This window comes from Felis catus, chromosome D4 (genome assembly GCF_018350175.1).
Source record: "Felis catus isolate Fca126 chromosome D4, F.catus_Fca126_mat1.0, whole genome shotgun sequence".
Classification (NCBI taxonomy): Eukaryota; Metazoa; Chordata; class Mammalia; order Carnivora; family Felidae; genus Felis; species Felis catus.
This window is the reverse complement of record NC_058380.1, coordinates 11,168,945-11,191,077: the sequence shown is the minus strand read 5'-3', so window position 1 is coordinate 11,191,077 and position 22,133 is coordinate 11,168,945. Positions and strand designations below refer to the sequence as shown.

Here is a 22,133-nt window from a genome sequence, read left to right as displayed (position 1 = left end):
ATTATCACGCTGTGATTATCCAGCCCTTAGCAAAACTTCTCCTTCCTTTTCCTTTTGGATCTTTTATTGTTCGTTAGCTACTCCACCCTCAGGTTCAAAGGGAAAAGGAAAGAAGGTAAATAAACAGTTAATTTAGCAGTTCTGCTAATAAGCTTGGTGGGAACGAAAATGGAAACACTTGGACTGTTTCCGGTCACCTGTGAACTGAGATCCTTTGGCTCATCCCTTTTTCCAAATTATTACCAGCTGGTTTGAGGGCTTGTTGGAGGCCTACTGATGGCCAGGAAAATTAAAGGAATCTTCTATTTTCAAAACGATGTGATCTTCCAGAAACAGGCCTCGGAGGCTTGCCTGATTTACCCAGGACACAGAGTGAGGGCAAGGCAAGCATCTCCTCTCACCAGGGCTGCCATCTTCCTCCCCTCACACCTGTTCCCAGGCACAGATGGATAAAATTAAAAAAAAAAAAATTTGTGTGTGTGATGGGGCACCTGGGTGGCTCAGTCGGTTCAGCGTCCGACTCGGTTTCTGCTCGGGTCATGATCTCATGGGTTCGTCGGTTCGAGCCCCACGTCAGGCTCTGTGCAGGCAGCACGGGGTCTTCTTGGGATTCTCTCTCTTTCTCTCTCTCTCTGCCCCTCCCCCACTCAAGCTGTCTCTGTCTCTCTCAAAATAAATAAACTTTTACAAATAATTTTTTTTGATGTAGTTAAGAAATTATTATACAAAGACAAATACCATATGATTTCACTCATATGTGGAACTAAAGAAGCAAAACAAACCAGCAAAGGGGCACAAAAAGAGAGGCAAGCCAAGAAACGGACTCATAACTGTGGAGAACAAACTGAGGTTACCAGGGGTGGGGGTGGGGGGGACGGGTGAAGTAGGTGATGGGGATTAAGGAGCGCCCCTGTTGTGATGCACACGGGCTGATGAAATTGCTGAGCCACTACATTTACCACCTGAGACGAATACAACGCTGTACATTAACTAACTAGAACTTCAATAAAAACTTTTTAGAGATGTTCGGACCAGGAACTCTCCACGTGCCAAGTAAAACAGCCAGATGCCGAGAAGTCAGGTGAAGAGAATTCTCTAGTCCTCTGGTGATTAACTGGAAGGTAGGTGGGTTTTGAGTCAGGGCAGGTGAGACATTAACACCTGTTGAATTAGATACGTTTATCAATGGGATCTCTAGACATTCGAGAGATACTGTATTGGGTGTCTAAGTGTGGGGGGGTGGGGGGAGAAGGGGTATTTGTTCTGTTTTCTGGGCTGCCAATGGGAACAAGCTAAAAGCGGGGGGGGGGGGGGGGGGGCGGGAAGAGGTCTCTGCAGCTGAGGAAGCAACACAGCTGGTCTTTGCCCATCAGGCCCCGGATCAGTAATAACTCGAGGAGCATGGCTTATCTTTGGTCTCTGTTAACACTTGACCAGTGGCTCTTCCTCCCAGAGCTCTTGGAAGGCAGAAGCTGGGCTTCTGGGAAATCGATGCAATCAGGAGGTATAGTGAAGTCGTCAAGCGCCTAGGTGTGGTTCAGCAGTACCGTGATGGGTGAGCCTGCTGGTGTCTCCTTCCCCTTCGTTAGGGGGTCAGATGTCTTTCAAAATCTTACTCTAAATTACACCTCGACTTAAATGTATTATGCGACCGGGCTTAAGTTGGTGAGTCAATGACACAAGATATTTTAATAAGGAGTTCGATTTTAATGTAACATTTTTAGCTGGGTCGTGACCTAAACATGGTGAGGCCCACCGAGCCACATCTGGGAAGACCCTCACTCATGATGGAAAAGGGAGGGCATCTAGATGACTGATCAGAAGAACACGATCAGTGAAAGGAATCCCCAACCGATGGTGAACTCTTTAAACCTACAGAACAGAAACTACGTGGGAACCAGCATTACTTATGTTTTCTTTACCCACAGACTGAAGCATATACTTAACACACAACCCAGGCCTATGGAGGTTTCCAGCTTCCAAGGAAGCTTTGGGGCAAGAAAAGGCGAGGGGGAGCACCACTTGGCTTGTGTGTAACACCTCAGAGAGAAACTCACTTGGGCACAGGACTGTTTTCACACGTGTCTAAAGGCCTGGATGTCATATTCCTGTGGTCCGTGTGGGAGGTAATTAAAAATCAGCAGATATCGTAACCACTTACCCGGGGCAAATAGGGAAAAGAATGCTGAGAGAAACTAGCCTCGAGTCAGAGTGAGTCAGAGTGGCGGAGGCCAGGAATATCATTCCTCCCCCTGTCTGTAGCTCTGGACTTCTAGGCCCTTGATTTCATCTCATTTCCCAACATGAGAGGAGAAGGGTTTTATATGGAAAGAGAGGGTAAGCCTCCAATTCTTGCACGATTTGGTACTATCTTGGGTGAAATGTACTCACTGACCGATTATGTTGGCAGAGCCTGGCCCGTCCTTGAATGGCAAGCCTGTGATTCTGACCGGGAAGGGCCAAGGACCTTTTACTGGCTTCCTCCTCTGCTGCTTCATGCACTAGGGGACCCTCACACTAGCTGTCAGCCTCCAGGGTCTCTGCTGCCCCATCTGGGACGATGTGCCTCCAAACAGGTCTTCTGGCTACAGGGCCACGTGTAACCATCTACGGCTCCATATTGATCTGGTTCTTTGAGACTCTCCTGAGAGAGACACCATTTGAAGGAAAACGCGCTAAACCGCTGACAGTGAAAGAAGACCCTCTCTGAGATCATTCTAGGGCCCGACTACGGCAAATTCTCACGGGAAATCCTGAGTCACTCAAAAATGAGAAGCAGTGAGTTTCTCTTTGCTTCTCTACTTCTCCACAACAGAAGCACGGAACCACTGTTTTCATCTCAAGGAACCACCTTATCAAGGACTCTGGTTCAGAACCCAGGGTGGAGTAAACACCAAGGCGGCAAGGGGTGGCCAGGACTATAGCTGGAGGTACCCAATGTTCTGGTGGGTCCTTTCTGGTTTTAATTAATGTCGCCTGCAGCATTGATGAATGTGGCAGTGGGGATACGTACTTTCTAAGTTCTTAATTAGCTCTATTGTTGACAACAGGAAAGGACTTTGCCAGACACAGGGTGGCCCAGCCTTGGCTGGCCTAGCTTAGCCTCCCTAACTTTAAATGCAGACCTTCTTCTCAAGGGAATCTGGGCTCTGCAGCAGTCTCAGAGAGGAGGCCCAGAGTAGCACCTGTATTGGCACCTCAAGGTCAGGATCCAGCCCAGAGTTTGCCAAACACCTGGAGATTCCTTATTTACATGTGCAGAGTCAAGGCTCTGAGGACTGTGACCAGCTTGACTCTAACTAAACATTTCTTCATCCATACAAGTGCTGTCTCTTGATATCACCCCCAATTAACAAGCTGCAGTATAGTCAAGAAAGGGAAGTCATTTGGGAGGTGGTGGTCTAAACCCATCATAGAGGCTAGAGCCCAATTTTCTTTTTCAAGCATTGGGAGGAAGGAAGGAAGGAAGGAAGGAAGGAAGGAAGGAAGGAAGGAAGGAAGAAGGAAGGAAGGAAGGAAGGAAGGAAGGAAGGAAGGAAGGAAGGAAGGAAGGAAGAAGGAAGGAAGGAAGGAAGGAAGAAGGAAGAAGGAAGGAAGGAAGGAAGGAAGGAAGGAAGGAAGGAAGGAAGGAAGGAAGAAGAAGGAGGAGGAAGGAAGGAAGGAAGGAAGAAGGAAGGAAGGAAGGAAGGAAGGAAGGAAGGAAGGAAGGAAGGAAGGAAGGAGGAAGAAGGAAGAAGGAAGGAAGGAAGGAAGGAAGGAAGAAGGAAGAAGGAAGAAGGAAGGAAGGAAGGAAGGAAGGAAGGAAGGAAGGAAGGAAAGAAGGAGGAAGGAAGGAAGGAAGGAAGGAAGGAAGGAAGGAAGGAAGGAAGAAGGAAGAAGGAAGGAAGGAGGAGGGAAGAAAGGAAGGAAGGGAGGAAGGAAGGGAGGAAGGAAGGAAGAAGGAAGGAGGAGGGAAGAAAGGAAGGAAGGGAGGAAGGGAGGAAGGGAGGAAGGGAGGAAGGGAGGAAGGAAGGAAGGAAGGAAGGAAGGAAGGAAGGAAGAAGGAAGGAAGGAGGAAGGAAGGAAGAAGGAAGGAAGGAAGAAGGAAGGAAGGAAGGAAGGAAGAAAGGAAGAAGGAAGGAAGGAGGAGGGAAGAAAGGAAGGAAGGGAGGGAGGGAGGGAGGGAGGGAGGAGGAGGGAGGAAGGAAGGAAGGAAGGAAGGAAGGAAGGAAGAAGGAAGGAAGGAGGAGGGAAGGAAGGAAGGAAGGAAGGAAGGAAGGAAGGAAGGAAGGGAGGGAGGGAGGAAGGAAGGAAGAAGGAAGGAGGAAGGAAGAAAGGAAGGAAGGAAGGAGAAAGGAAGGAAGGAAGGAAGGAAGGAAGGAAGGAAGGAAGGAGGAGGGAAGGAGGGAAGGAAGGAAGGAAGGAAGGAAGGAAGGAAGGAAGGGAGGAAGGAAGGAAGAAGGAAGGAGGAAGGAAGAAAGGAAGGAAGGAAGGAGAAAGGAAGGAAGGAAGGAAGGAAGGAAGGAAGGAAGGAAGGAGGAGGGAAGGAGGGAAGGAAGGAAGGAAGGAAGGAAGGAAGGAAGGAAGGAAGGAAGGAAGGAAGGAAGGAAGGAAGAAGGAAGGAAGGAGGAAGGAAGAAAGGAAGGAAGGAAGGAAGGAAGGAAATCTGCTTAGAGTTACTCTAAGCCTGTCCTCTAGCTGGATCTATCGATATGGAATTTACTTTCCAGAAAGACAGATAACCCCCCCTAAAGGCCCACGAGAGCTCCCTAAATTTTCCAGGAGTGACGAGACATATTGCTGAGGACACAGCTCTGCTTTCGTACCTGAGGCTCCTGGTCATGACCGCCGGGGTCCCTCTCGTAGCTCTCCGCATACAGTCTGATGGTGGCCCGTATACCACTGGAGGAGCTGAGCCGAAAGATGAGCCGTGAGGCGTCTGAGAAAATGATCCTTAGGCCCTGAGACCAAGAACACCCAGAACGGGTCAGTGAGCCAAAGAATACGCGGGTAGTAACAATTAATACCTACTCGTGGTTATTGCTGGGGGAGACTTAGGGGCAAAACTGAACAGGCGCTCATGTTCCCTTGGTCGGGAGATGTGGGAACCAGAAAGAGGGGAGGGAAAAGGAGGGGGTGATATTTAATAAATGTCCCTGGGGTCAAAGTTTGTCCCTGGATGCAATGGAAGTAGGCAATTTCTTTATGACAGTCAAGCAAATTACCTGTGTTAAGGTTACCCGCCCCCCTCCCCCCCCCCCCCCCCCCCCCCCCCCCCCCCCCCCCCCCCCCCCCCCCCCCCCCCCCCCCCCCCCCCCCCCCCCCCCCCCCGCCCTTTGCTTTAAGTTCATCTATTTTGACTCTTTCCTCGCACTCACATTCCCTGGTAGCAAGTAAGGCCTGTAATGAAATGTTCGGGCTTGGAGCCTCAGCTGGATTCTGGGGTTCCTGCATACAACCTCATCCTCTTGGCTCTGTCCTTCCTTCTTACTCTACACCCTGGCCACCAGGACGGTGTGGGGGCAGAGCTGTGGCAGCATTAATTCGCTTTTGGCTCAGACTGTCTCCGTTCTCTGTGCATCTGTTTTCATTAGTGGCAGGGATATTTGAAAAATACGACCGTAAGATCATGTTGTAATGTGTGTTGAAGGAAATTTGTTTTCTTAAGACAACTGATAAAGCCCTTGTTATAAATAAGCATATTGGGAGGGGGCAGGGGAAAGAAGAGGAGGAAACAAAATAATAAGTCTGGTCAGTTGTTATGTCTGAAAAAGGAGAAGTCTCGGGCGACTTTGACATCAGACATTTGCCCTAAGACATTTGCCCTTGAAACTTGTCTGGCCTTAAATCTTGGTTGCTAAGAATAAGCCATTATTAAAAATATACCTCCCATATAAATCTGGCTGCTAATGCCTTACTCCCCCGCCCCCCAAATGCTGCGGTGGGGCGGGGGCACTATGATTCCATCTGAATGGCTTTCTGTTTTTTAAATTTTGCAGGCATTTCTTGTCCAGTCCCAAAAAAGCCTTAGCCTCTTTTGGAGCGATTCATTGTCTGCCGTGATTTGCGTAACAAAAAGGAGCCCCCTCCCTTCCTGGCAACCTGTCTCTCTATGATACTAGCTCTGCAAACAGGATGATACTAACCAGGATTCATTCAATGGGCAAACATTTTATCGTCCCTGGGGATTGAGTCCTGGGCCCAGCCCTGGGTAAATGAAGACAAAGACACAGTACTTGCTCTCCGTAAGCCTGGACCACATTGTGACCACATTGCAACAAGCAGTAACCGTTTCCTTACCCATCTTGTGCTGCCAGAGGAGTGAATAGTTATGACATTCTAAATAGAGTAAAGGAAGCAATCCCCTACCAATCGGTGTTACATACCAAATTATGTCCAAACTGACAATAAGGCCCCAAAGGTTCCATAACTGCATCCACGGTCATGGTTTTACATACTCTTTTGAAGCTGTTATTTCTTTTTAAGCCTGCACTCCCCTTGTCACCATAGATGGGACACATGAGTAGGTGACTGGTTGCTCGGGACTAGGACTTATGCAGACGTCGGTTAAAGTAATATTAAGGCTGAAGCCCTAACCACCTGTTGTAGGTTCCAAACCACTCAAGGCCACGTCTTCTGATGACCACTAAACTCAACCCTTTATTGTAGCTCCCATTCATCACACAATTGGTATATGGCCAGTGGGAGGTATTTAAGAACTCGGGCCATAGCAGACCATCAAAATGTGTTATCAGCTCACAACTAAGCCTTTTTTTTTTCTTTCTTTTTTTTACAGTGAAATCATGTTATGATTTTTCTCCTTGTGGGTAACCATAGCTTTGGCCGTATTCATAGAATTTTGGTTAGCATCTACATCGGGTATCCTGGAATAGACTGGGTGCTTGAAAAGATGATAAAGGCTAGCCCAATGTCTCTCCTTCCTACGGAACCAGCCGTGGGATCTTACTAGAACCCATGGTGTTGTGTGAGACCTCCAAGTGAGGAACACCACAATTCTCTTCCTCTGCATGGGTGGAAAAAAATTTTAGACCCAGCCCAGTTCTGTGTTGCGACAACTCTAGTTTCGTGTCTGTTGAGTGTCACTTTGATGCATGAAGTTGTATGGGATTGCTTTAGCGCTGCATGCTCCTCCAGTGAACTTAATGAACGCGCACCCTGAACATGAGCTATCTTCTCTCCCGCATGCATCCCCTACTCTCAATTAAATTATGAGGCCAAAGTCGCCACTGACCAAGACTTGCCAAGTTTCTAAATGTTCTGTAATTCCAAAAAAAGTATACCAGTCATAAATTTTTCTTTTTTTAATTTGTAGGTTACATCAGGGGTTGGCAATATCGTTTGTCAGCCAAATTTGACCTACCACCTATTTTTATAAATCGGGTTTTATTGGGACACAGCTGTCCTCATTCGGCGTATTATCTACGCTGCTTTTGTGTTAAAACTGCAGAGCTGAATAGTTATGACAGAAACTGGCCCACGAGGGCAAAAATATTTACTATCTTTTACAGAAAAATGTTTGCTAACTCCTGGTATAAAACCGTTACATGATCCGCAACACGAGATATTATCCTTCAACACTATCCCAGAAGATATTTGATCTATGCGCTTATGAAAATCCCAATAGAGACTCTTAAAAATTGAGAATAAACTGAGGGTTGATGGTGGGTAGGAGGGAGGGGAAAGTGGGTGATGAGCATTGAGGAGGGCACCTGTTGGGATGAGCACTGGGTGTTGTACGGAAACCAATTTGACAATAAATTTCCTATTAAAAAAGAATAGAAAAGAAAATCCCAATAGAGGAAAATTATGAAGACTTGTATAAATAAGAGTGTCTAATCCATGCATTTCCCCAGTTATTCTAGCACCTAGCCACAGATTCATCTGGACATACACGTTACCCAAATCGATGTACTTCCGACCGACTACTCACGACAAAAATTGACTTATTAGATTGCATTTTAGGGGTAGGTGGCTCAGTCAGTTGAGCATTTGACTCTCGATTTAGACTCAGGTCACGATCCCAGGGTTTTGGGATCAAGCCCCGCATCAGAGTCTACACGGAGCATGGAGTCGGCTTAAGATTCTCTCTCTCTCCCTCTGCCCTTTTATCCCATTCGCACGCATATGCGCTCTCTCTCTCTCTCTCTCTCTCTCTCTCAAATTAAAAAAAAATGCATTTCAGTTTCATATCCTCACTTTCATTGCTGGGTCTACAAGGTATCCGCCTTATAAAACCCACTTTTATAGTCACTTTCGGGATATTTTTGGAAATTGTATAAAATTCCACATGAGACATTTCCTCAAGAGCCAAGTGTTAGGAAAGCCTTTCCTTCCCTGAGGAACTGGTATTTTTTGTCTTCTGTCAATAATAACTAACCATAGTTCCCTTTTCAATATGGCTGCCAGAACACTTAATGCCAAATTTGAGGTTCAGCCCAAGTGGATCCTTATGACTTGCATAACTATGAATTTTTCTTCTTCTGGTCTTGACTCTCTACTCTTATTTATATTTTCCCTAGTCTTGATTTCTGTTTCTTATTTATGTCCTAACAACTTCATTATGTACGTTTTTGCTGCCACAAATCCTCCTGAAGAAACAGGGCCCGGCACAAATGAATAAAAGGAGTTCCTCTCACTTCTAGCCTTAACCCTACAGTGTTGGAACTGCTGAAACATGTCTTTGGGTCCTTCGTCAGCTAGTGAGCTCTGGAAGGGCAAAGCCTTATGGTCCTTGTTCACACCATTTATCCCCATAGCCCAGGACAATGCCTGGCACGCAGTAGGCTCTCTACAAACACTCGAATGAATGTCACTGCGTGTTTGACAACTGGAGTGAGCACCCCTGGGATGCCCCTCCCACATTTAAGGACGACTCACAGACCCAATGAAAACACACTTATATTCTCCATCAGAGAACCGGGGTTAACATATTTACCTTGAAGGGCCGTTGTGAATGATGCTGGACCTACTCATCCTTCATTTTTAAGGCAAAGTTCAGTTTTGGCTAAAAACAATGGAGTTGAATCATGGTGGGTTCCTGTCCCCACTTGTGTGGCACGAGACAAATCCTAAGTCCATTAACTGCAAAATTTGCTGCGCATTGGAATCAGGGAGGCCTAAGACAATCTCAATCACGGAGTGGGGTACCAAACGGGCCCGTTTAGCTCCAGCTTAGCATTTTCCTTCCCACCGAGTGCCTGTTGGTGTAGCCTTGGTGACAAGAATGAGGCTTTGCCCATCTCAGCTTTGTCCCAGTGGAAGATGGTTAAAGAGCTACATTCCCTTGCAGGTATTTCCACCCCCAAATCCTCCAATTTGCTTCCATTTATCACTAGAGCTTTTCTATTTCTCCCCACATTTGCCGCTCTTTGGTTTGTTGCTTGTAGAAAGTCAGTTTGGAAATGATAAAGGGGTAACAACTGGAGAACAACAGGGCTGGAATTCTGGCTTGGCTTTTCAGCTGGTGGTCTTAAGCAAGTCACTTTTTCTTATAGTTTATTCATTTTGAGAGAGAGAGAGAAAGAAAGAGAGAGAGAGAGAGAGAGAGAGAGAAAGCGTGCACATGAATGGGGAAGGGGCAGAGATGGAGAGACAGAGAATCCCAAGCAGGCTCCACACTGTCAGGGCAGAGCCTGACACGGGGCTCAAACCCACAAACCATGAGATCATGACCTGAGCCAAAATCGAGAGTCAGACGCTTAAGGGACTGAGCCATCCAGGCGCCCCTTGAGTAAGTCACTTTAAGCTCTGTAAGTCTCAGTTTCCTAAAAAGGGTTGAAAAACAATACAGCCAGGCCGACTGGGTTGTTGTGAGCATCAGATTAGAGACTATATGCGAAACGTGCTTTGAAAATTAGAAATCACTCTATAAATACTATTCTTATGTTAAGCTTTTAATGAAAATGGTACTGTGCTCGAAGCCATCCAACCTTCCAGATTTTGCAGAAGATTGCCAAATAAAGCCTAAATGGGAAGAGTTTATGGCACATTTATTTTTAAATTAGGCAGAATTAAGATTAATTTTATTTTAAGAACTGTGCCATGTTCTCTGCAATCACTGCTAAGCTCACGGATCTGTTACCATTTATTTTCTCCAGAACTCCCACTGGCCTGGCTTCTCCGACAACTAAATGCCCCTCCTAAGTTGGTCAGTTGAGACCATTATGGTCCTGAAGGAAGGACCTCAGAGTCATCTAGGCCACTTCCTCCCTTCACTGGAAAGAAAGGGGAAGTTCAAGGCCGCTTCAGGTAACAGCGAGCCAATCGAGGAGCCAGAACATTAGGTCTTTTGACCCCAGGCCTGTCACTTTAGGGTGAACCACATTGCTTCCCGTGAACTATTTGAACCCTGTCTCATGTGTTTTGTACGGTTCCCCCAGATGAGCACAGAGCCTTAAGCAGAGCAGGTATCCGATAAATGTTGGCTACGTAAATGTTGGGTTTGTTTTTTGTTTTGAAGCCCTCGTGTAAATCAATGCAGGGAAATCTGCAAGTTGCTAAACACGCAGAGCCGCCAGATGTGTGCTTGGAGACTCGAAGACATGTTGCAGCCAGGCGGGGAAGGAGGAACTGTCCATTACCACCAGTGATTTGGAAGTCGAGTAGTGCCTTAGGATGAATTCCAGGGGGAAACAGCATATGGCCCTACAATCTAATACAACGTCACATATACACAGTCAGTTGGCCACATCAGGCCTGTGAACCCGGAGACAAGACAGGCGTGGAAGAGCGAGACTCGGAGCCTCACTCAGATGTTACCTCCCACAGGAAATCCCAGGGACTTATCTGGAAGGCTTCAAGGTGAAAATACTCCTGTGAAACATCTGAACCACATTTTGTAGAAGAAAGCAGGCAGCTTATAAAGCAGAAGATTTGGATGGGACAGACATAGCTCTCCGTGAAAAAAATTAACTAGAATGACCCATTTTTCTTTAAGTCATAGAGTTAGCTGACAGCGTGAGTTCAAAAGTGGTTGAGCAGGGCAGCAGCTGGTCCACACCGCGCCCTTATATAAATTGCCAACAGGAAGACAATTTATAGAAAAGCATCTTTCTTCTTGGCTGGCCTAGGCTTTGGCCTCTCCTCCCCCATTAGGCTGAGTGCCTTTGTGCAGTGCACTGACTGCACAGCCGTACCCACCTGCCCTCCTTTTGGAGGAATTCTCATCTAGCCTTTTCACAACCAACCAGCACGCGTTGAGACCAATCATTGCAAATAACTACTTGGGGGGAAATCAAGGTCAAATGACTTTGCAGGTGCGCTTTTAAAACACACATCCGGAAAAAACCACATTAGGTGATGAGAGGGCTTCTTGGAGAGTGAGGACTTAAAAGTTATCCAGGTTCCAACCATCAAATTTGGAACAATGGAACTAGGTCACACATATCTCATTTCCCCGTGTCTTTGGCCAAAACGGCTGCTGATCCCTGTTCACTCAACACCAGCCCCAGTTCTGGGATATTTTGGAATCAGACATACTTTACCCAGACAACAGGGGTCGCTTCCTCCCTGAGTTCCTGTGACAGTCTGCAGTTTTTTTCCTTTAATAATTATGTTTCCCGGTGACAGTCACCCTCGTGACTGCAAACAGACATTGGTATTTCAGTAGGAAGGAACTGTGATGTTATTCATTCCAGAATGCTTGGATTCTTATCATACATCTTAGTGGGATTCTATCAGCATTTTAGAAGATAGTCCTAAAGCAATCCGCTTCTGTCATTATAATAGTACTTCATTATAATAAAACTCCAATGAATCAGAAGCAAAGGAGTAAGAACTTTAGAATGAGCCAGAAAGTGTCTCCCTCTTCCTATTTTCAAACCAGCCAACAAGTCCTTATAAAGTAATGAATATGTGTTTGGTCTTTGGAAGACAAATAGGCAAAATCACAGGAAAAGCAACTGAAAAAATCATTTAAAAAAAATAGGGAGGGCACCTGGGTGGCTCAGTCAGTTAAGCACCCAACTCCTGATTTCAGCTTAGGTCATGATTTCATGGTTCGTGAGTTCGAGCCCCCGAATAGGCTCTGTGTGCACAGTGCAGAGCGTGCTTGGGATCCTCTCCCTCCCTTTCCTCTCTCTCTGTCCTTCCCCTGCTCACCTCTCTCTCTCTCTCTCAAATAAATAAACACTTAAAAAATATTTTTAACGCATGGTTCTCAAGGTGTCCTACCAGAAGGCCCAAGTGTCTTTATTTAACAAAACTGCAGCGTTGTAGAATGGTCACTGACACTGAGAATAACAATATTGTGCCACCCCGCTGAGAATGCTATGACCTATAGGAAATCCCAGTTCTTTATCTGGAAAGCCAAACAATGGTATAATGACATTAGATTAAAGAAAGGCATTTAGTCTGTCAAGATGGTCTTCCCTGGGCTGGCTCCCACTCATTCTTCAGGGCAAAGCTTAACTGTCACCTCCCCAGAGCCCCTACTTGAGTACCGCCTACGATGCACTCCCAAGTAAGCGCTTTCCCTGTAATACCTTTCAATAAACTCTATAGTGATTACAAATCGCATGTCAGTTCGTCTCTCCTGCTAGACTGTCCTGTATGCTGGTGGATCTTTAACGTTTATTTATTTTTGAGACAGAGAGAGACACAGCATGAACGGGGGAGGGTCAGAGAGAGGGAGACACAGAATCCGAAACAGGCTCCAGGCTCCGAGCTGTCAGCACAGAGCCTGACGCGGGGCTCGAACTCACGGACCGCAAGATCATGACCTGAGCCGAAGTCGGCCGCTCAACCGACTGAGCCACCCAGGCTGGTGGATCTTTAACGTCCCAGCAAGCTGCCCGGCATGTAGCAGGTGTTTGGTAAACATTCAATGGATAGATGAAGACACGAATGAATCACACTTCAACAATCTTCACTGTATCCTACTAAAGCAGGAAAGGGATGGATATTTATTATGCAGATTTTTTTTTCCAAAATCACAACTGGCAACGGAAAATGGATTTTTTAACCCAGTTGTAATCACAGGATACATGTAATGACAACACCTCACTTCCTAAATATTTCTGTTACTCAACAGAGAAGGACTATTTGTAAGTACTAACTTTCAGATTCAACTAAATCCTATAGGTGGGGTAACCAGCATGGCTGAAATGATTTCTTAAATTTACTTCTGGATGCACGAACCTCACTCCAGCAAGCGGCATAGGATAGAGATAAGCTGTTCACGACAGCCTCTCAGTTGGTTCATTGATGAGGATGGGATGAAAGTTGAAGGTTGACCAGTTAACTCTAAATAGGGAACTCAGGGGCGCCTGGGTGGCTCAGTCGGTTGAGCGTCCGACTTCGGCTCAGGTCAGGATCTCGCAGTTCGTGAGTTCGAGCCCCGCGTCGGGCTCTGTGCCGACAGCTCAGAGCCCGGCACCTGTTTCAGATTCTGTGTCTCCCTCTCTCTCTGCCCCTTCCCCGCTCATGCTCTGTCTCTGTCTCTCAAAAATGAATAAATGTTAAACAAAAATTTTTTTTAAATAGAGAACTCAGTCCTGGCCCCCAGATTCTCCAGATGACATTTTTCAGTTCCCTTCATAGGATGCCTCCAGAAATATGCGCTTGGTAAACTTCTCTCTACCTGTTGGCCAGGGGTTCTTAGCACCACAGTATGTATTAAAGCACTAAATGCCCGACTAAAATGTGATTTCAAGACTGCCAATTTACTTCCTTCATTATTTCTAAATACTGAGAGGGTAAAGTGAAGACACCTTCCTGCATATTAAAATAACACCTCTAAAAGCAAATTGACTCTGCAAGCAAGCTTCAAAGTGTACTTTTTCTCTGAACTAATTTCAAATGGTTCTTTTTTTTTTTTCCAGGTTGAGGACACCATCAAAATACTTCCACTCAGCCTGCACAACTCGAAGGGGGATTAATAAACTCGGCGTTAGCCTGACATAATCAGATTGGATTTGGTTTTCCACATCAGCTAACCGGTATGCTTTGATTTACATCAGGTTTTTAAATATCAGCTGAACTGTGACTTGCAAATGACTTCAGCACTGGTGGAATTTCACGAGTTTTGATCTGGTTAAATGGAAATACAGGCGTGGGATGGGTGACGAAGAGAGACTTGGTTCCTCAAATTCTGCTCCTGGTGTCGAGGTTTCTCTCTTCAAAGTTAATTTTCACAATACAGGGCATGGTTCTGAACTGATGTCCACCCCAGTGGCAATATGCTGTCACTCAGTGCTGGTACCATCTGTCACGTTGTCCTTTTATGCTACCAGGATCGGGGGGGGGGGGTATTCCTTCTATCACAGCTGGGAGAGTGTCGTAATGATGGGGGCACTGAGTGGTGACTCCAGAAGATTTTGGCTAGAAGGAAGATGTGGGGAGGATAAAGGTAAGAGGTAACCTGGGTACTAATGTTGTTGCTTGGGATGGCAATAGGTGAGGAAAAGAGAGAGTGCCTAGCACCATGGAAAACCTTGATGTTTGTACAATGAACTCATCCTTGAGGAAAGAGTGGGCCACCTGTCAGGCCTTAGGGAGGTACCTGCCCTTCCCTCAACTCTTCCCTTCTCCCAACTATATGCCTCTTAAATACAGTGGGAGCCTCTTAAGTTAGTCGGCCACTGGATTGAACTCCCTACTCTCGTAGGAGCTACTGGCTTGTTTTTCCCACTCATATTTGAAGAAGGCATTATTACTCATTCATGTGACTCAATTTTACCTGACAATAAACAGAGACACATCCTCATGGGACCGGAGAGAATGAACTACAGTTGTTGAACCATGCCTCGCAAAATTGCTATTTCTAAATCAGAGTTCCTCTTGGGTCCTGTTTAACGGAAGACACACATCAACTTTCCTCCTGGTGCCCAACACCATGAAAACATCAGCCGCTTGGAGGCAGCCATAGTAAATTCCACGAGACCTGACAGGCGACAGGAAGGCCAGTGAGGTCCCTGGGAATTCATGTCAGGGGTTAAATACTTCGGGGGTGTCCTTCTTGCTCCTTAAATGGCCTCCACGTGGTCTCACAGGCAGGACAGACCTTCCTGAACATTTTCCACAGCAGTGAAGCAGATGGGGGGGGCAGGGCTTATCACCAGAACAGGATTTTAATTTCATTTTGGACGGAGGAGCATGTTTTCTTTATCTCTAGAGATATATGTGAAATGGGCTTTTCTTTTCCCCCACGGTCTGTTTCCTGACTTTGACCCCAAACCAAGGACAAAAAGGAGACAGAGCTGTTTGTAAAACACTTTCTCTTTTCTGAAACCGAGTGGGATGGGAGAGATGGGGGAGGGGGAGACTTGGGGAAGGCAGAGAAACGCAACTGAATCAATTCACAGATGACTCAGAAACTGAAGAGACCTTCCCATGTCTTCACACGACACCCTGCAAAGTCGTACCCTGTTCGGTGTGCTTTTCCCTGCTTTCCTCATCAAACATGGCTCGTGAGATGTCAAAGTCGTTCTTTCCCAAGGATGCTCTTTGAACATAACTTATTTTAGTTAACCGTTTATTAGTAGTTACTGTGTGTCAGGGCTTTACCTGTGTGATCTAATTCCCCCCATGGCTGGATGAGGGAGCCACAGTTATGATTCCTATTTTCACAGACAAGGAAAGGCACAGGGAGGTTGAGAAACTTCCCAAAATCACCCAGCAAGGACGTGGCAGAGCTGATTCACGCCTGAGACTTTCTGATCTCGAGCCTGTACCCTTGAACACCACTCACACCCTTTCCTCCAAAGTTGAGGATTCTGGAAAGGGGGAAGCAACGGATATTTCTTGAATATCAAATGGATACCAGCCGCTGTGCCTGGGGCTTTACAGGACTTTCTCCTCCAACCTTCTCTGTGACCCTATATGCTATTTGTCACCAGCATGCCACCCACCTGCCCCATCAAGTTAAGCGAAGTTAAGCAATACGCCCAAAGTCACAAACGCAGGCAACGACAAAGCCAGCCTTCAAGTCTATGTCTGTTTGCCTCCAACAGGACCCAACACCAGAGAGACCACAGCCCTCGGCCTCCCACAGCAAACGTTTGTTTGTCCGTATGGAGATCCAATCTCTTCTCTCTTAATTTTAAAATAGCACAGCATTTAATAGATTAATTTGCAGCGTTCTCTAATCAGAAAGATAGTAATAGAAGTTGGCCAAAGTGTGCAGAAGTTGGAACCCGCATACACAGCTGGCAGGAATGTAAAAGAGTGTAATTTGCTTTGAAGACCATATGGCTGTTTCTTCGAAGGTGAAACTACAGTCACCATTTGACCTAGCGATGCCACTCCTAGCGCTACGCCAAAGATAACGGAGAGCCTTTGCACGAAAACTTTACGTGAATGTTCACAGCAGCATTATTCATGACAGTCAAAAAAGTGGAAACGACCCAAATATCCGCAAGCTGACGAGTAGATCAACAAAATGTGGTCTAGCCCCATAATGGGACGTTATTCGTCAGTAAGAGTGGAATACTGACACACGGTCTGTTGTGCTTAGAGAAAGGAGCTAGTCACAAAAGACTACATGTTATATGATTTCATTTGTGTAAAATGTCCAGAATAGGCAAATCCATAGACCCAGGAAGGAGACTGGGGATGGCCAGGGTTGGAAATGGAGATCACAGCTAAAGAGGACAAGTCTCTTTTGGGGGTGACGACAGTGTTCTAAGATGGACCGTCGTAATGATCGCACAACGTTATAAATCTACTACAAATCACTGAATTGTACTTTAAGTGGGTGAATTGTATGGGATGTAAATTACATCTCAATAAAGCTGTTCTACATTTATATTCGAAAACTGTTCCGTGAAAAAACAAAAAAACAATTATTATGCACTTGGTAGGCTCTCAAGAAATATCTGCTGACTGAATGCCCCCACGTGCATTACGGCTATTTAAAAATAATACATGTTCATTTAAATTCAAGTATATCTTTTAGGAGTAGACACTGCCATTCTGCACCAACGTCATATGACTCGTGCCCCAGACTTAACCATCCCTGGAATCAAATGCTCAGAGGACTACGGACTTCCAGGAGTGCGGAGATGTGTGCCTCAGTGCTGGAAGTTTCCCAACAGTCCCAGGACACAGGAATTCCTCCTCTGCTCCAATAGGACCAAACTGCGGTGCAAAAGAACCATCTGTGAGTCACTGACAATGGTCATGCTGCTGAGTGTTAACTGTCTCCCAAAACCCTCAGGGAGCCAAACACAGACTGACGGAGAAACTCCAGGGTGACTTAGGGCCACCAATTGATAAACAGTCACTGGGGTCCTGGAAACTGGGAAGATGAACAACGACCTTCCTTTGTTTCTAGAGAAACTCCCCAGAGCAGCTCCTGGTAGCATTCACTATTTACGGCTACATCTGAGCTAATACGAAAGACCATGGAAAGAAAACAAAAAAGTTCCAGAGTAAAAATGGAAACCAGTGTTCGGGGTTGCAGGGGAGGGGACAAGGAATAAAGAGAGATCTACACGTGAGATCTAGCTGAGGAATTATCCTGATAGGAACTGTAAAAAGGGTCAAGAAGGAAAGGATACAAATGCGCACGGATGAAGGAACAAGGTAGAGTGTTAGTGAATTTAACAGCAAAACAAATTAGCTCAACAGACAAGCTTCTCCTGAGCAGATTAAGTCCAGAACCTAGTGTTGCCTAGGTAATCCTTTCAGGGAACAGTTTTCAACCCTTCCTCGTCGGGGAACAAAATCCTCCCAAGAATAATTTAGAAAGCACGTATTTTACGACTCTGGAATTCTACATGAGCCTTGGATTTGTGAAAAGTTTGTTCTGAGGTTCCTTTGAAAAATGGAAGTAGGAAATATGGTGCAAAACTGGAAAAGATTTATCTGAGACCTAGAGGCTCCAAGGTCCCACCCATGTGCTGGGCTCCTGACCTCACATCTCCGGAGATTCATTAATGTTATTTTGGAGATGATGCAATCCCGTCCACCAGAAAGCATCCTCGTGTGAAACACAACACAACTACAAAAAATGTAGCGTATACTTCTTGTAGAAAGGATAGCTAGGAGCTTTTGTGTATTCTATTTCATCGCATTTTTTTTTTACGTTTATTTATTTATTTTGAGAGACAGGGCAAGCGTGCACAAGCAGGTGAGAGGAAGAGAGAAGGAGAGACAGAATCCTAAGCAGGCTCTGCACCGTCAGCACGGAGCCCGATGTGGGTTCGAACTCACAGAACGTGAGATCATGACCTGAGCCGCGACTGAGAGTCAGATGCTTAACCGACTGAGCCACCCAGGCACTCCACTTCCATCACGTTTCTCAAACAGCTCTGTGAGACAGATATTTTACAGAGGAGGAGGAGACTGTGGCTCAAGGAACTTTCCAGAAGTCCTATAGCTGGTAAGTGGGACAGCGATAGGATTTGATTCTGGGTCTTCCAACTTCTTGACCACTCTTATCTTCACTACCCTACACCTTTCCAAAGTAAAACTGCAAACAATTTGTCCAGCCTCAGAAGGCCTTCTAGAATAGAAAACTGATCACATTTTAATAGAGACGAAAGATCACCATGAAACTCAGCAGACCAGAGGGAGAATTCCAAGAAAGTAACAGGGGAGCATCAGACTTTGGAACATCTGCAAGTCGGGGACCTTAGGACAAGGACGATGTGCGAACTATTAGTCAAAATAAAAATATCAGTAACCACCAGTATATCCAGTCCCCCAAACCCGATAGCTGCTGGTTTATTTTGTTGTCTGTACTTACTGAAGAATAACAATGAAGAAGAATGAAGAAGATAAGAATTTGGGATTTTAGAGTGGAACTTTTCTTAACATCGCTCGGTGTCTTATCTGAGCTGTCCATGTTAAAATGTGCACCCAGAGCGGTCAGTTTTTGCCCTAGCCGAGAAATAAACAAAGCCTAGGAGAAAAAATGATTGTAATAGCGGTCACCTTCTCTTACACAATCCACAAAGATGAGGCCGGAACAGAAGCTGTTGATTTTGTCGGTTTATCTTTTGTAGTAATTCTCCACCACAAATCTTCCTTTTGGACTCTGTGGGGTCCAACTGTTTCTTCCCCTAGGAACCCATCGGGCTAAGCTCCTACTGCTCTTAATGGCATACGGTAGTAAAAGGTGAAACATCCCTGCACTTGGGAGCCCCGAGGAAAAGGGATATTTTGCTCTTGGAAACGTTTCTGAATCTCTGATGGCCACCAGACGGACAGCCGGCGGGCTGCAAGCATTTCCGAAGGAAATATTGGGTCTGTATCTATGTGTGGTATTGGTCTGTCAGTTACGAGTAGAACGAGCCCCGGACAGACAGTCAAGGCCCTATGTGCCACTGTGCCCTCTGCCGCTGACCAGGTAGGTAACCTTCACCAAGGTTGCAGGGCTCTCGTGTGTATCAACAAGCACTCAGAGTAGATGATTCCCAAAGACCTCTCCAGCTAGAGGACACTTTGGCTCCTGGCTTTGCCTGTTTTGGTAATTTGCTGGCAAGTACCTGTTTCTTGGTCACGGTGCCATCCACGGGGTCCACGTATTCAAAGCAGTCTGTCTTTGCCACGCTGTAGACGTGGTTCCCCACGGCAAACTGCTGGCCGATGAAGGACTTGTCTGTGACCAGGGCCTCCAGGTCCCTCATGATGTAATATGTCGCCTTGGGCTCTAGCCCCTCATAGTCAAACCTGGTGAGGGAAGGCAGGACACAGGGTGAACGCAAACCTAATCGGAGGGCCAGAAACTCGGGGGACATCTCGAGGTCATCTCATCATCGGTTTTGTTTTCATGGAAGAGCCACACAGAAAAGCACCCCAGACCTGTCCCCATGCCCTTCTACCTGGCTTTTACAATCCATCCCTGGTTCCACCCCCTACCTGCTACCTGGCCCACATAATCCAGGCCCTGTACAGTAGCCAAAGTGATCTTGCAAAAATAAAGTCAAGTCACGTCCTTTCTTTTCAATCCTTCCCCAGTGCCCATCACACAGAGACCAAGACTCTAACCACAGACCACGAGGCACTGGGGGACCTGACTCACCCACCCCCTGGAATCTGTCCCCCCCCTCACACTCGTTCACTATGCTACAGCCACATGGGCCTCCCCTCCAGGCCTCTGAGACACTTTGGCCTTTCCTGCCTTTGGGCCTTTGCTCTTGTTCTTTGTTCCTTCGACCTGGTATATTCTTCCCCTTGAACACCTAGCACATTCTCCTCCATCGCTTTTCAAACTTGGCGTCACCTCCAGAAAGTGACCTTCTCCGACCATCCGTCTAAGATGCTGCCTTCCATGTCTCCCTCTCTCTCGTTGGTCTTTATATTTTCTTTTGGTAGCGATCCCAATCTGCATTTACTGTGTTTGAAATGTTTACTTCTTATCTGCCTTTGCCCACGAGAAGCACAAGCTCCAGGAGAGCAGAGACCTTATCTGTTTTGTTCTCCACTGCTTCTAGTAAGTAGTAAGTGTTTTCTTTCTTTTTCTTTCTTTCTTCCTTCCTTTCTTTCTCTTTCTTTCTTTCTTTCTTTCTTTCTTTCTTTCTTTCTTTCTTTCTTTCTTTCTTTCTTTCATTTATTTATTTTTTGAGAGAGAGAAAGAGAGAGAGCAGGGAAGGGGCAGAGAGAGAGGGACAGAGAGAATGCAAGAAGGTTCCACGTTGTCAGCGCAGAGCCTGAGATGCAGGGCTTGAACCCACCAACCATGAGATCATGACCTGAGCTGAAATCAAGAGTTGGACGCTCAACCGACTGAGCCACCCAGGCACCCCGGTAGTAAGTGTTTTCTAAGTAGTGGGATGAAAAATTCGAGGAAGGGAAGGGAGAAAGGAAGGAGGGAGAAGAATCCAGGGAGGTGAAAAAAGAAGGAGGAAGGGAGCTCCGCGTGCCATAAAACTCTCTTGGAAACTTGGAAGAGATAGCACAATTGTTCCATAAAAAAAAAAAAAAAAAACAAATCCTCCTAGCCAAGAACATCAAATGTAACAATGGGGCTGGAAAGTGATTAGAAAAAAAAAAAAAAAAAGACTAAAATAACACCTATCTCATTTGTTTTTGTGGTGTTTAAATACTGTAATGCACATCAGGTAGGTGGTCCAGTACCAGACATCATTTGCTTAAAACTATTAATTGATTTTATTCTTAGTAACTATCACAAAGGGTCTTGCCCAATGGTGGACAGTCTTGACCAAGACCTAATGGCACATCCAGGGGGATCTGTTTAAGAAAGAAGCCCTCAGAGGTGCAACTTTGCACAATTGGCTATGGTGGGATCTCCGATTGGGTTCTGTGTAACACAGGGACAGGGTGGGAGTTCTCAGTGAGCTGAAAGAGGAACACGAATCATCGTTACTGTTTTTCCTTCACCCAAGATCTTTCAAGGCTTTAAGTAAACAGCAGGGTATTAGCCAAAATGGAAAACATGGAATGATGCCAATTCTAGCAATGAGTCCTCTGTCCCTATATCTCTTTCTTTTATTCTCTCCCTCCTATACAGCTGTATCCTCCCCGCCCTCAGAAACAAAACAACCAGGAACTCTCTCAGAACATTCTCAGCAGTGAATGTGTACTGAGCCTAAATTCTCTTTGAAGATAGTCTTTTGGGGGGGAAGATGAAGACCGAGCCAAGCAGAGAGGGGCATGGGGATGGGATAAGAGGGTTTATTAGGATACAAGAGAGGCACTGGAAGATTTCGAAGTTGAGGAAATCCACTACTGTGACAGATCACATTCAAGTCTATGGCTGAGGTCATCAGACCAGCCTGCCCGCCTGCCCAAACGTTCACAGGCAAGCATCCAGCACCCCATACCTGCCCTACGGCCGACAACCCCCTCTGACCACCAGAGGAACACAGCTTCAAGGGAGGAAATCTTTCAATGGAGAATTCCTTCTGGGGTCCACTCGTATGAGGCAAATCCGTCTGGGTTCTCACATACGACTTCAGGCTCAGAAATAGTTAAGCCAAAGTTGTTTTTATTTTCTCCTCCCCCCCAAAAAACACAACAAAACAAACAAAAAACAAAACAGCTAGAAGTCATTCTGTTTCACAACCTGCATTTGCTAGACCCTGAAAAAAAAAAAGGGTTTACGTTTCATTCTACCTAGTCTCTCCTCCCTTTTCCTTTATCTCTGTGATCTTTTTGGACAGAAATCTGAAACATAATTCAATGTCCTACAAGAATTTAAATCTCCATCGCGTTATATTCTCTAATAT

The 22,133-nt window shown here is 45.9% G+C and overlaps 1 protein-coding gene across 4 annotated transcripts in view; it reads right to left on the bottom strand.

The window, feature by feature from the left end:
* Nucleotides 1-22,133, bottom strand: part of PGM5 (phosphoglucomutase 5) — a 184,761-nt gene that overhangs the window by 30,818 nt on the left and 131,810 nt on the right. For 3 of the 4 annotated variants that reach the window (XM_011288248.4, XM_045043403.1, XM_019815739.2), the window contains exons 9-10: nt 19,431-19,614; nt 4,806-4,940 (exon numbers count right to left, since the gene is read on the bottom strand). In XM_011288248.4, coding sequence (XP_011286550.4) covers nt 4,806-4,940; nt 19,431-19,614 — 319 coding nt within the window. The remainder of the gene's footprint in view (nt 1-4,805; nt 4,941-19,430; nt 19,615-22,133) is intronic. The other variant, XM_045043402.1, reaches the window with a different exon arrangement.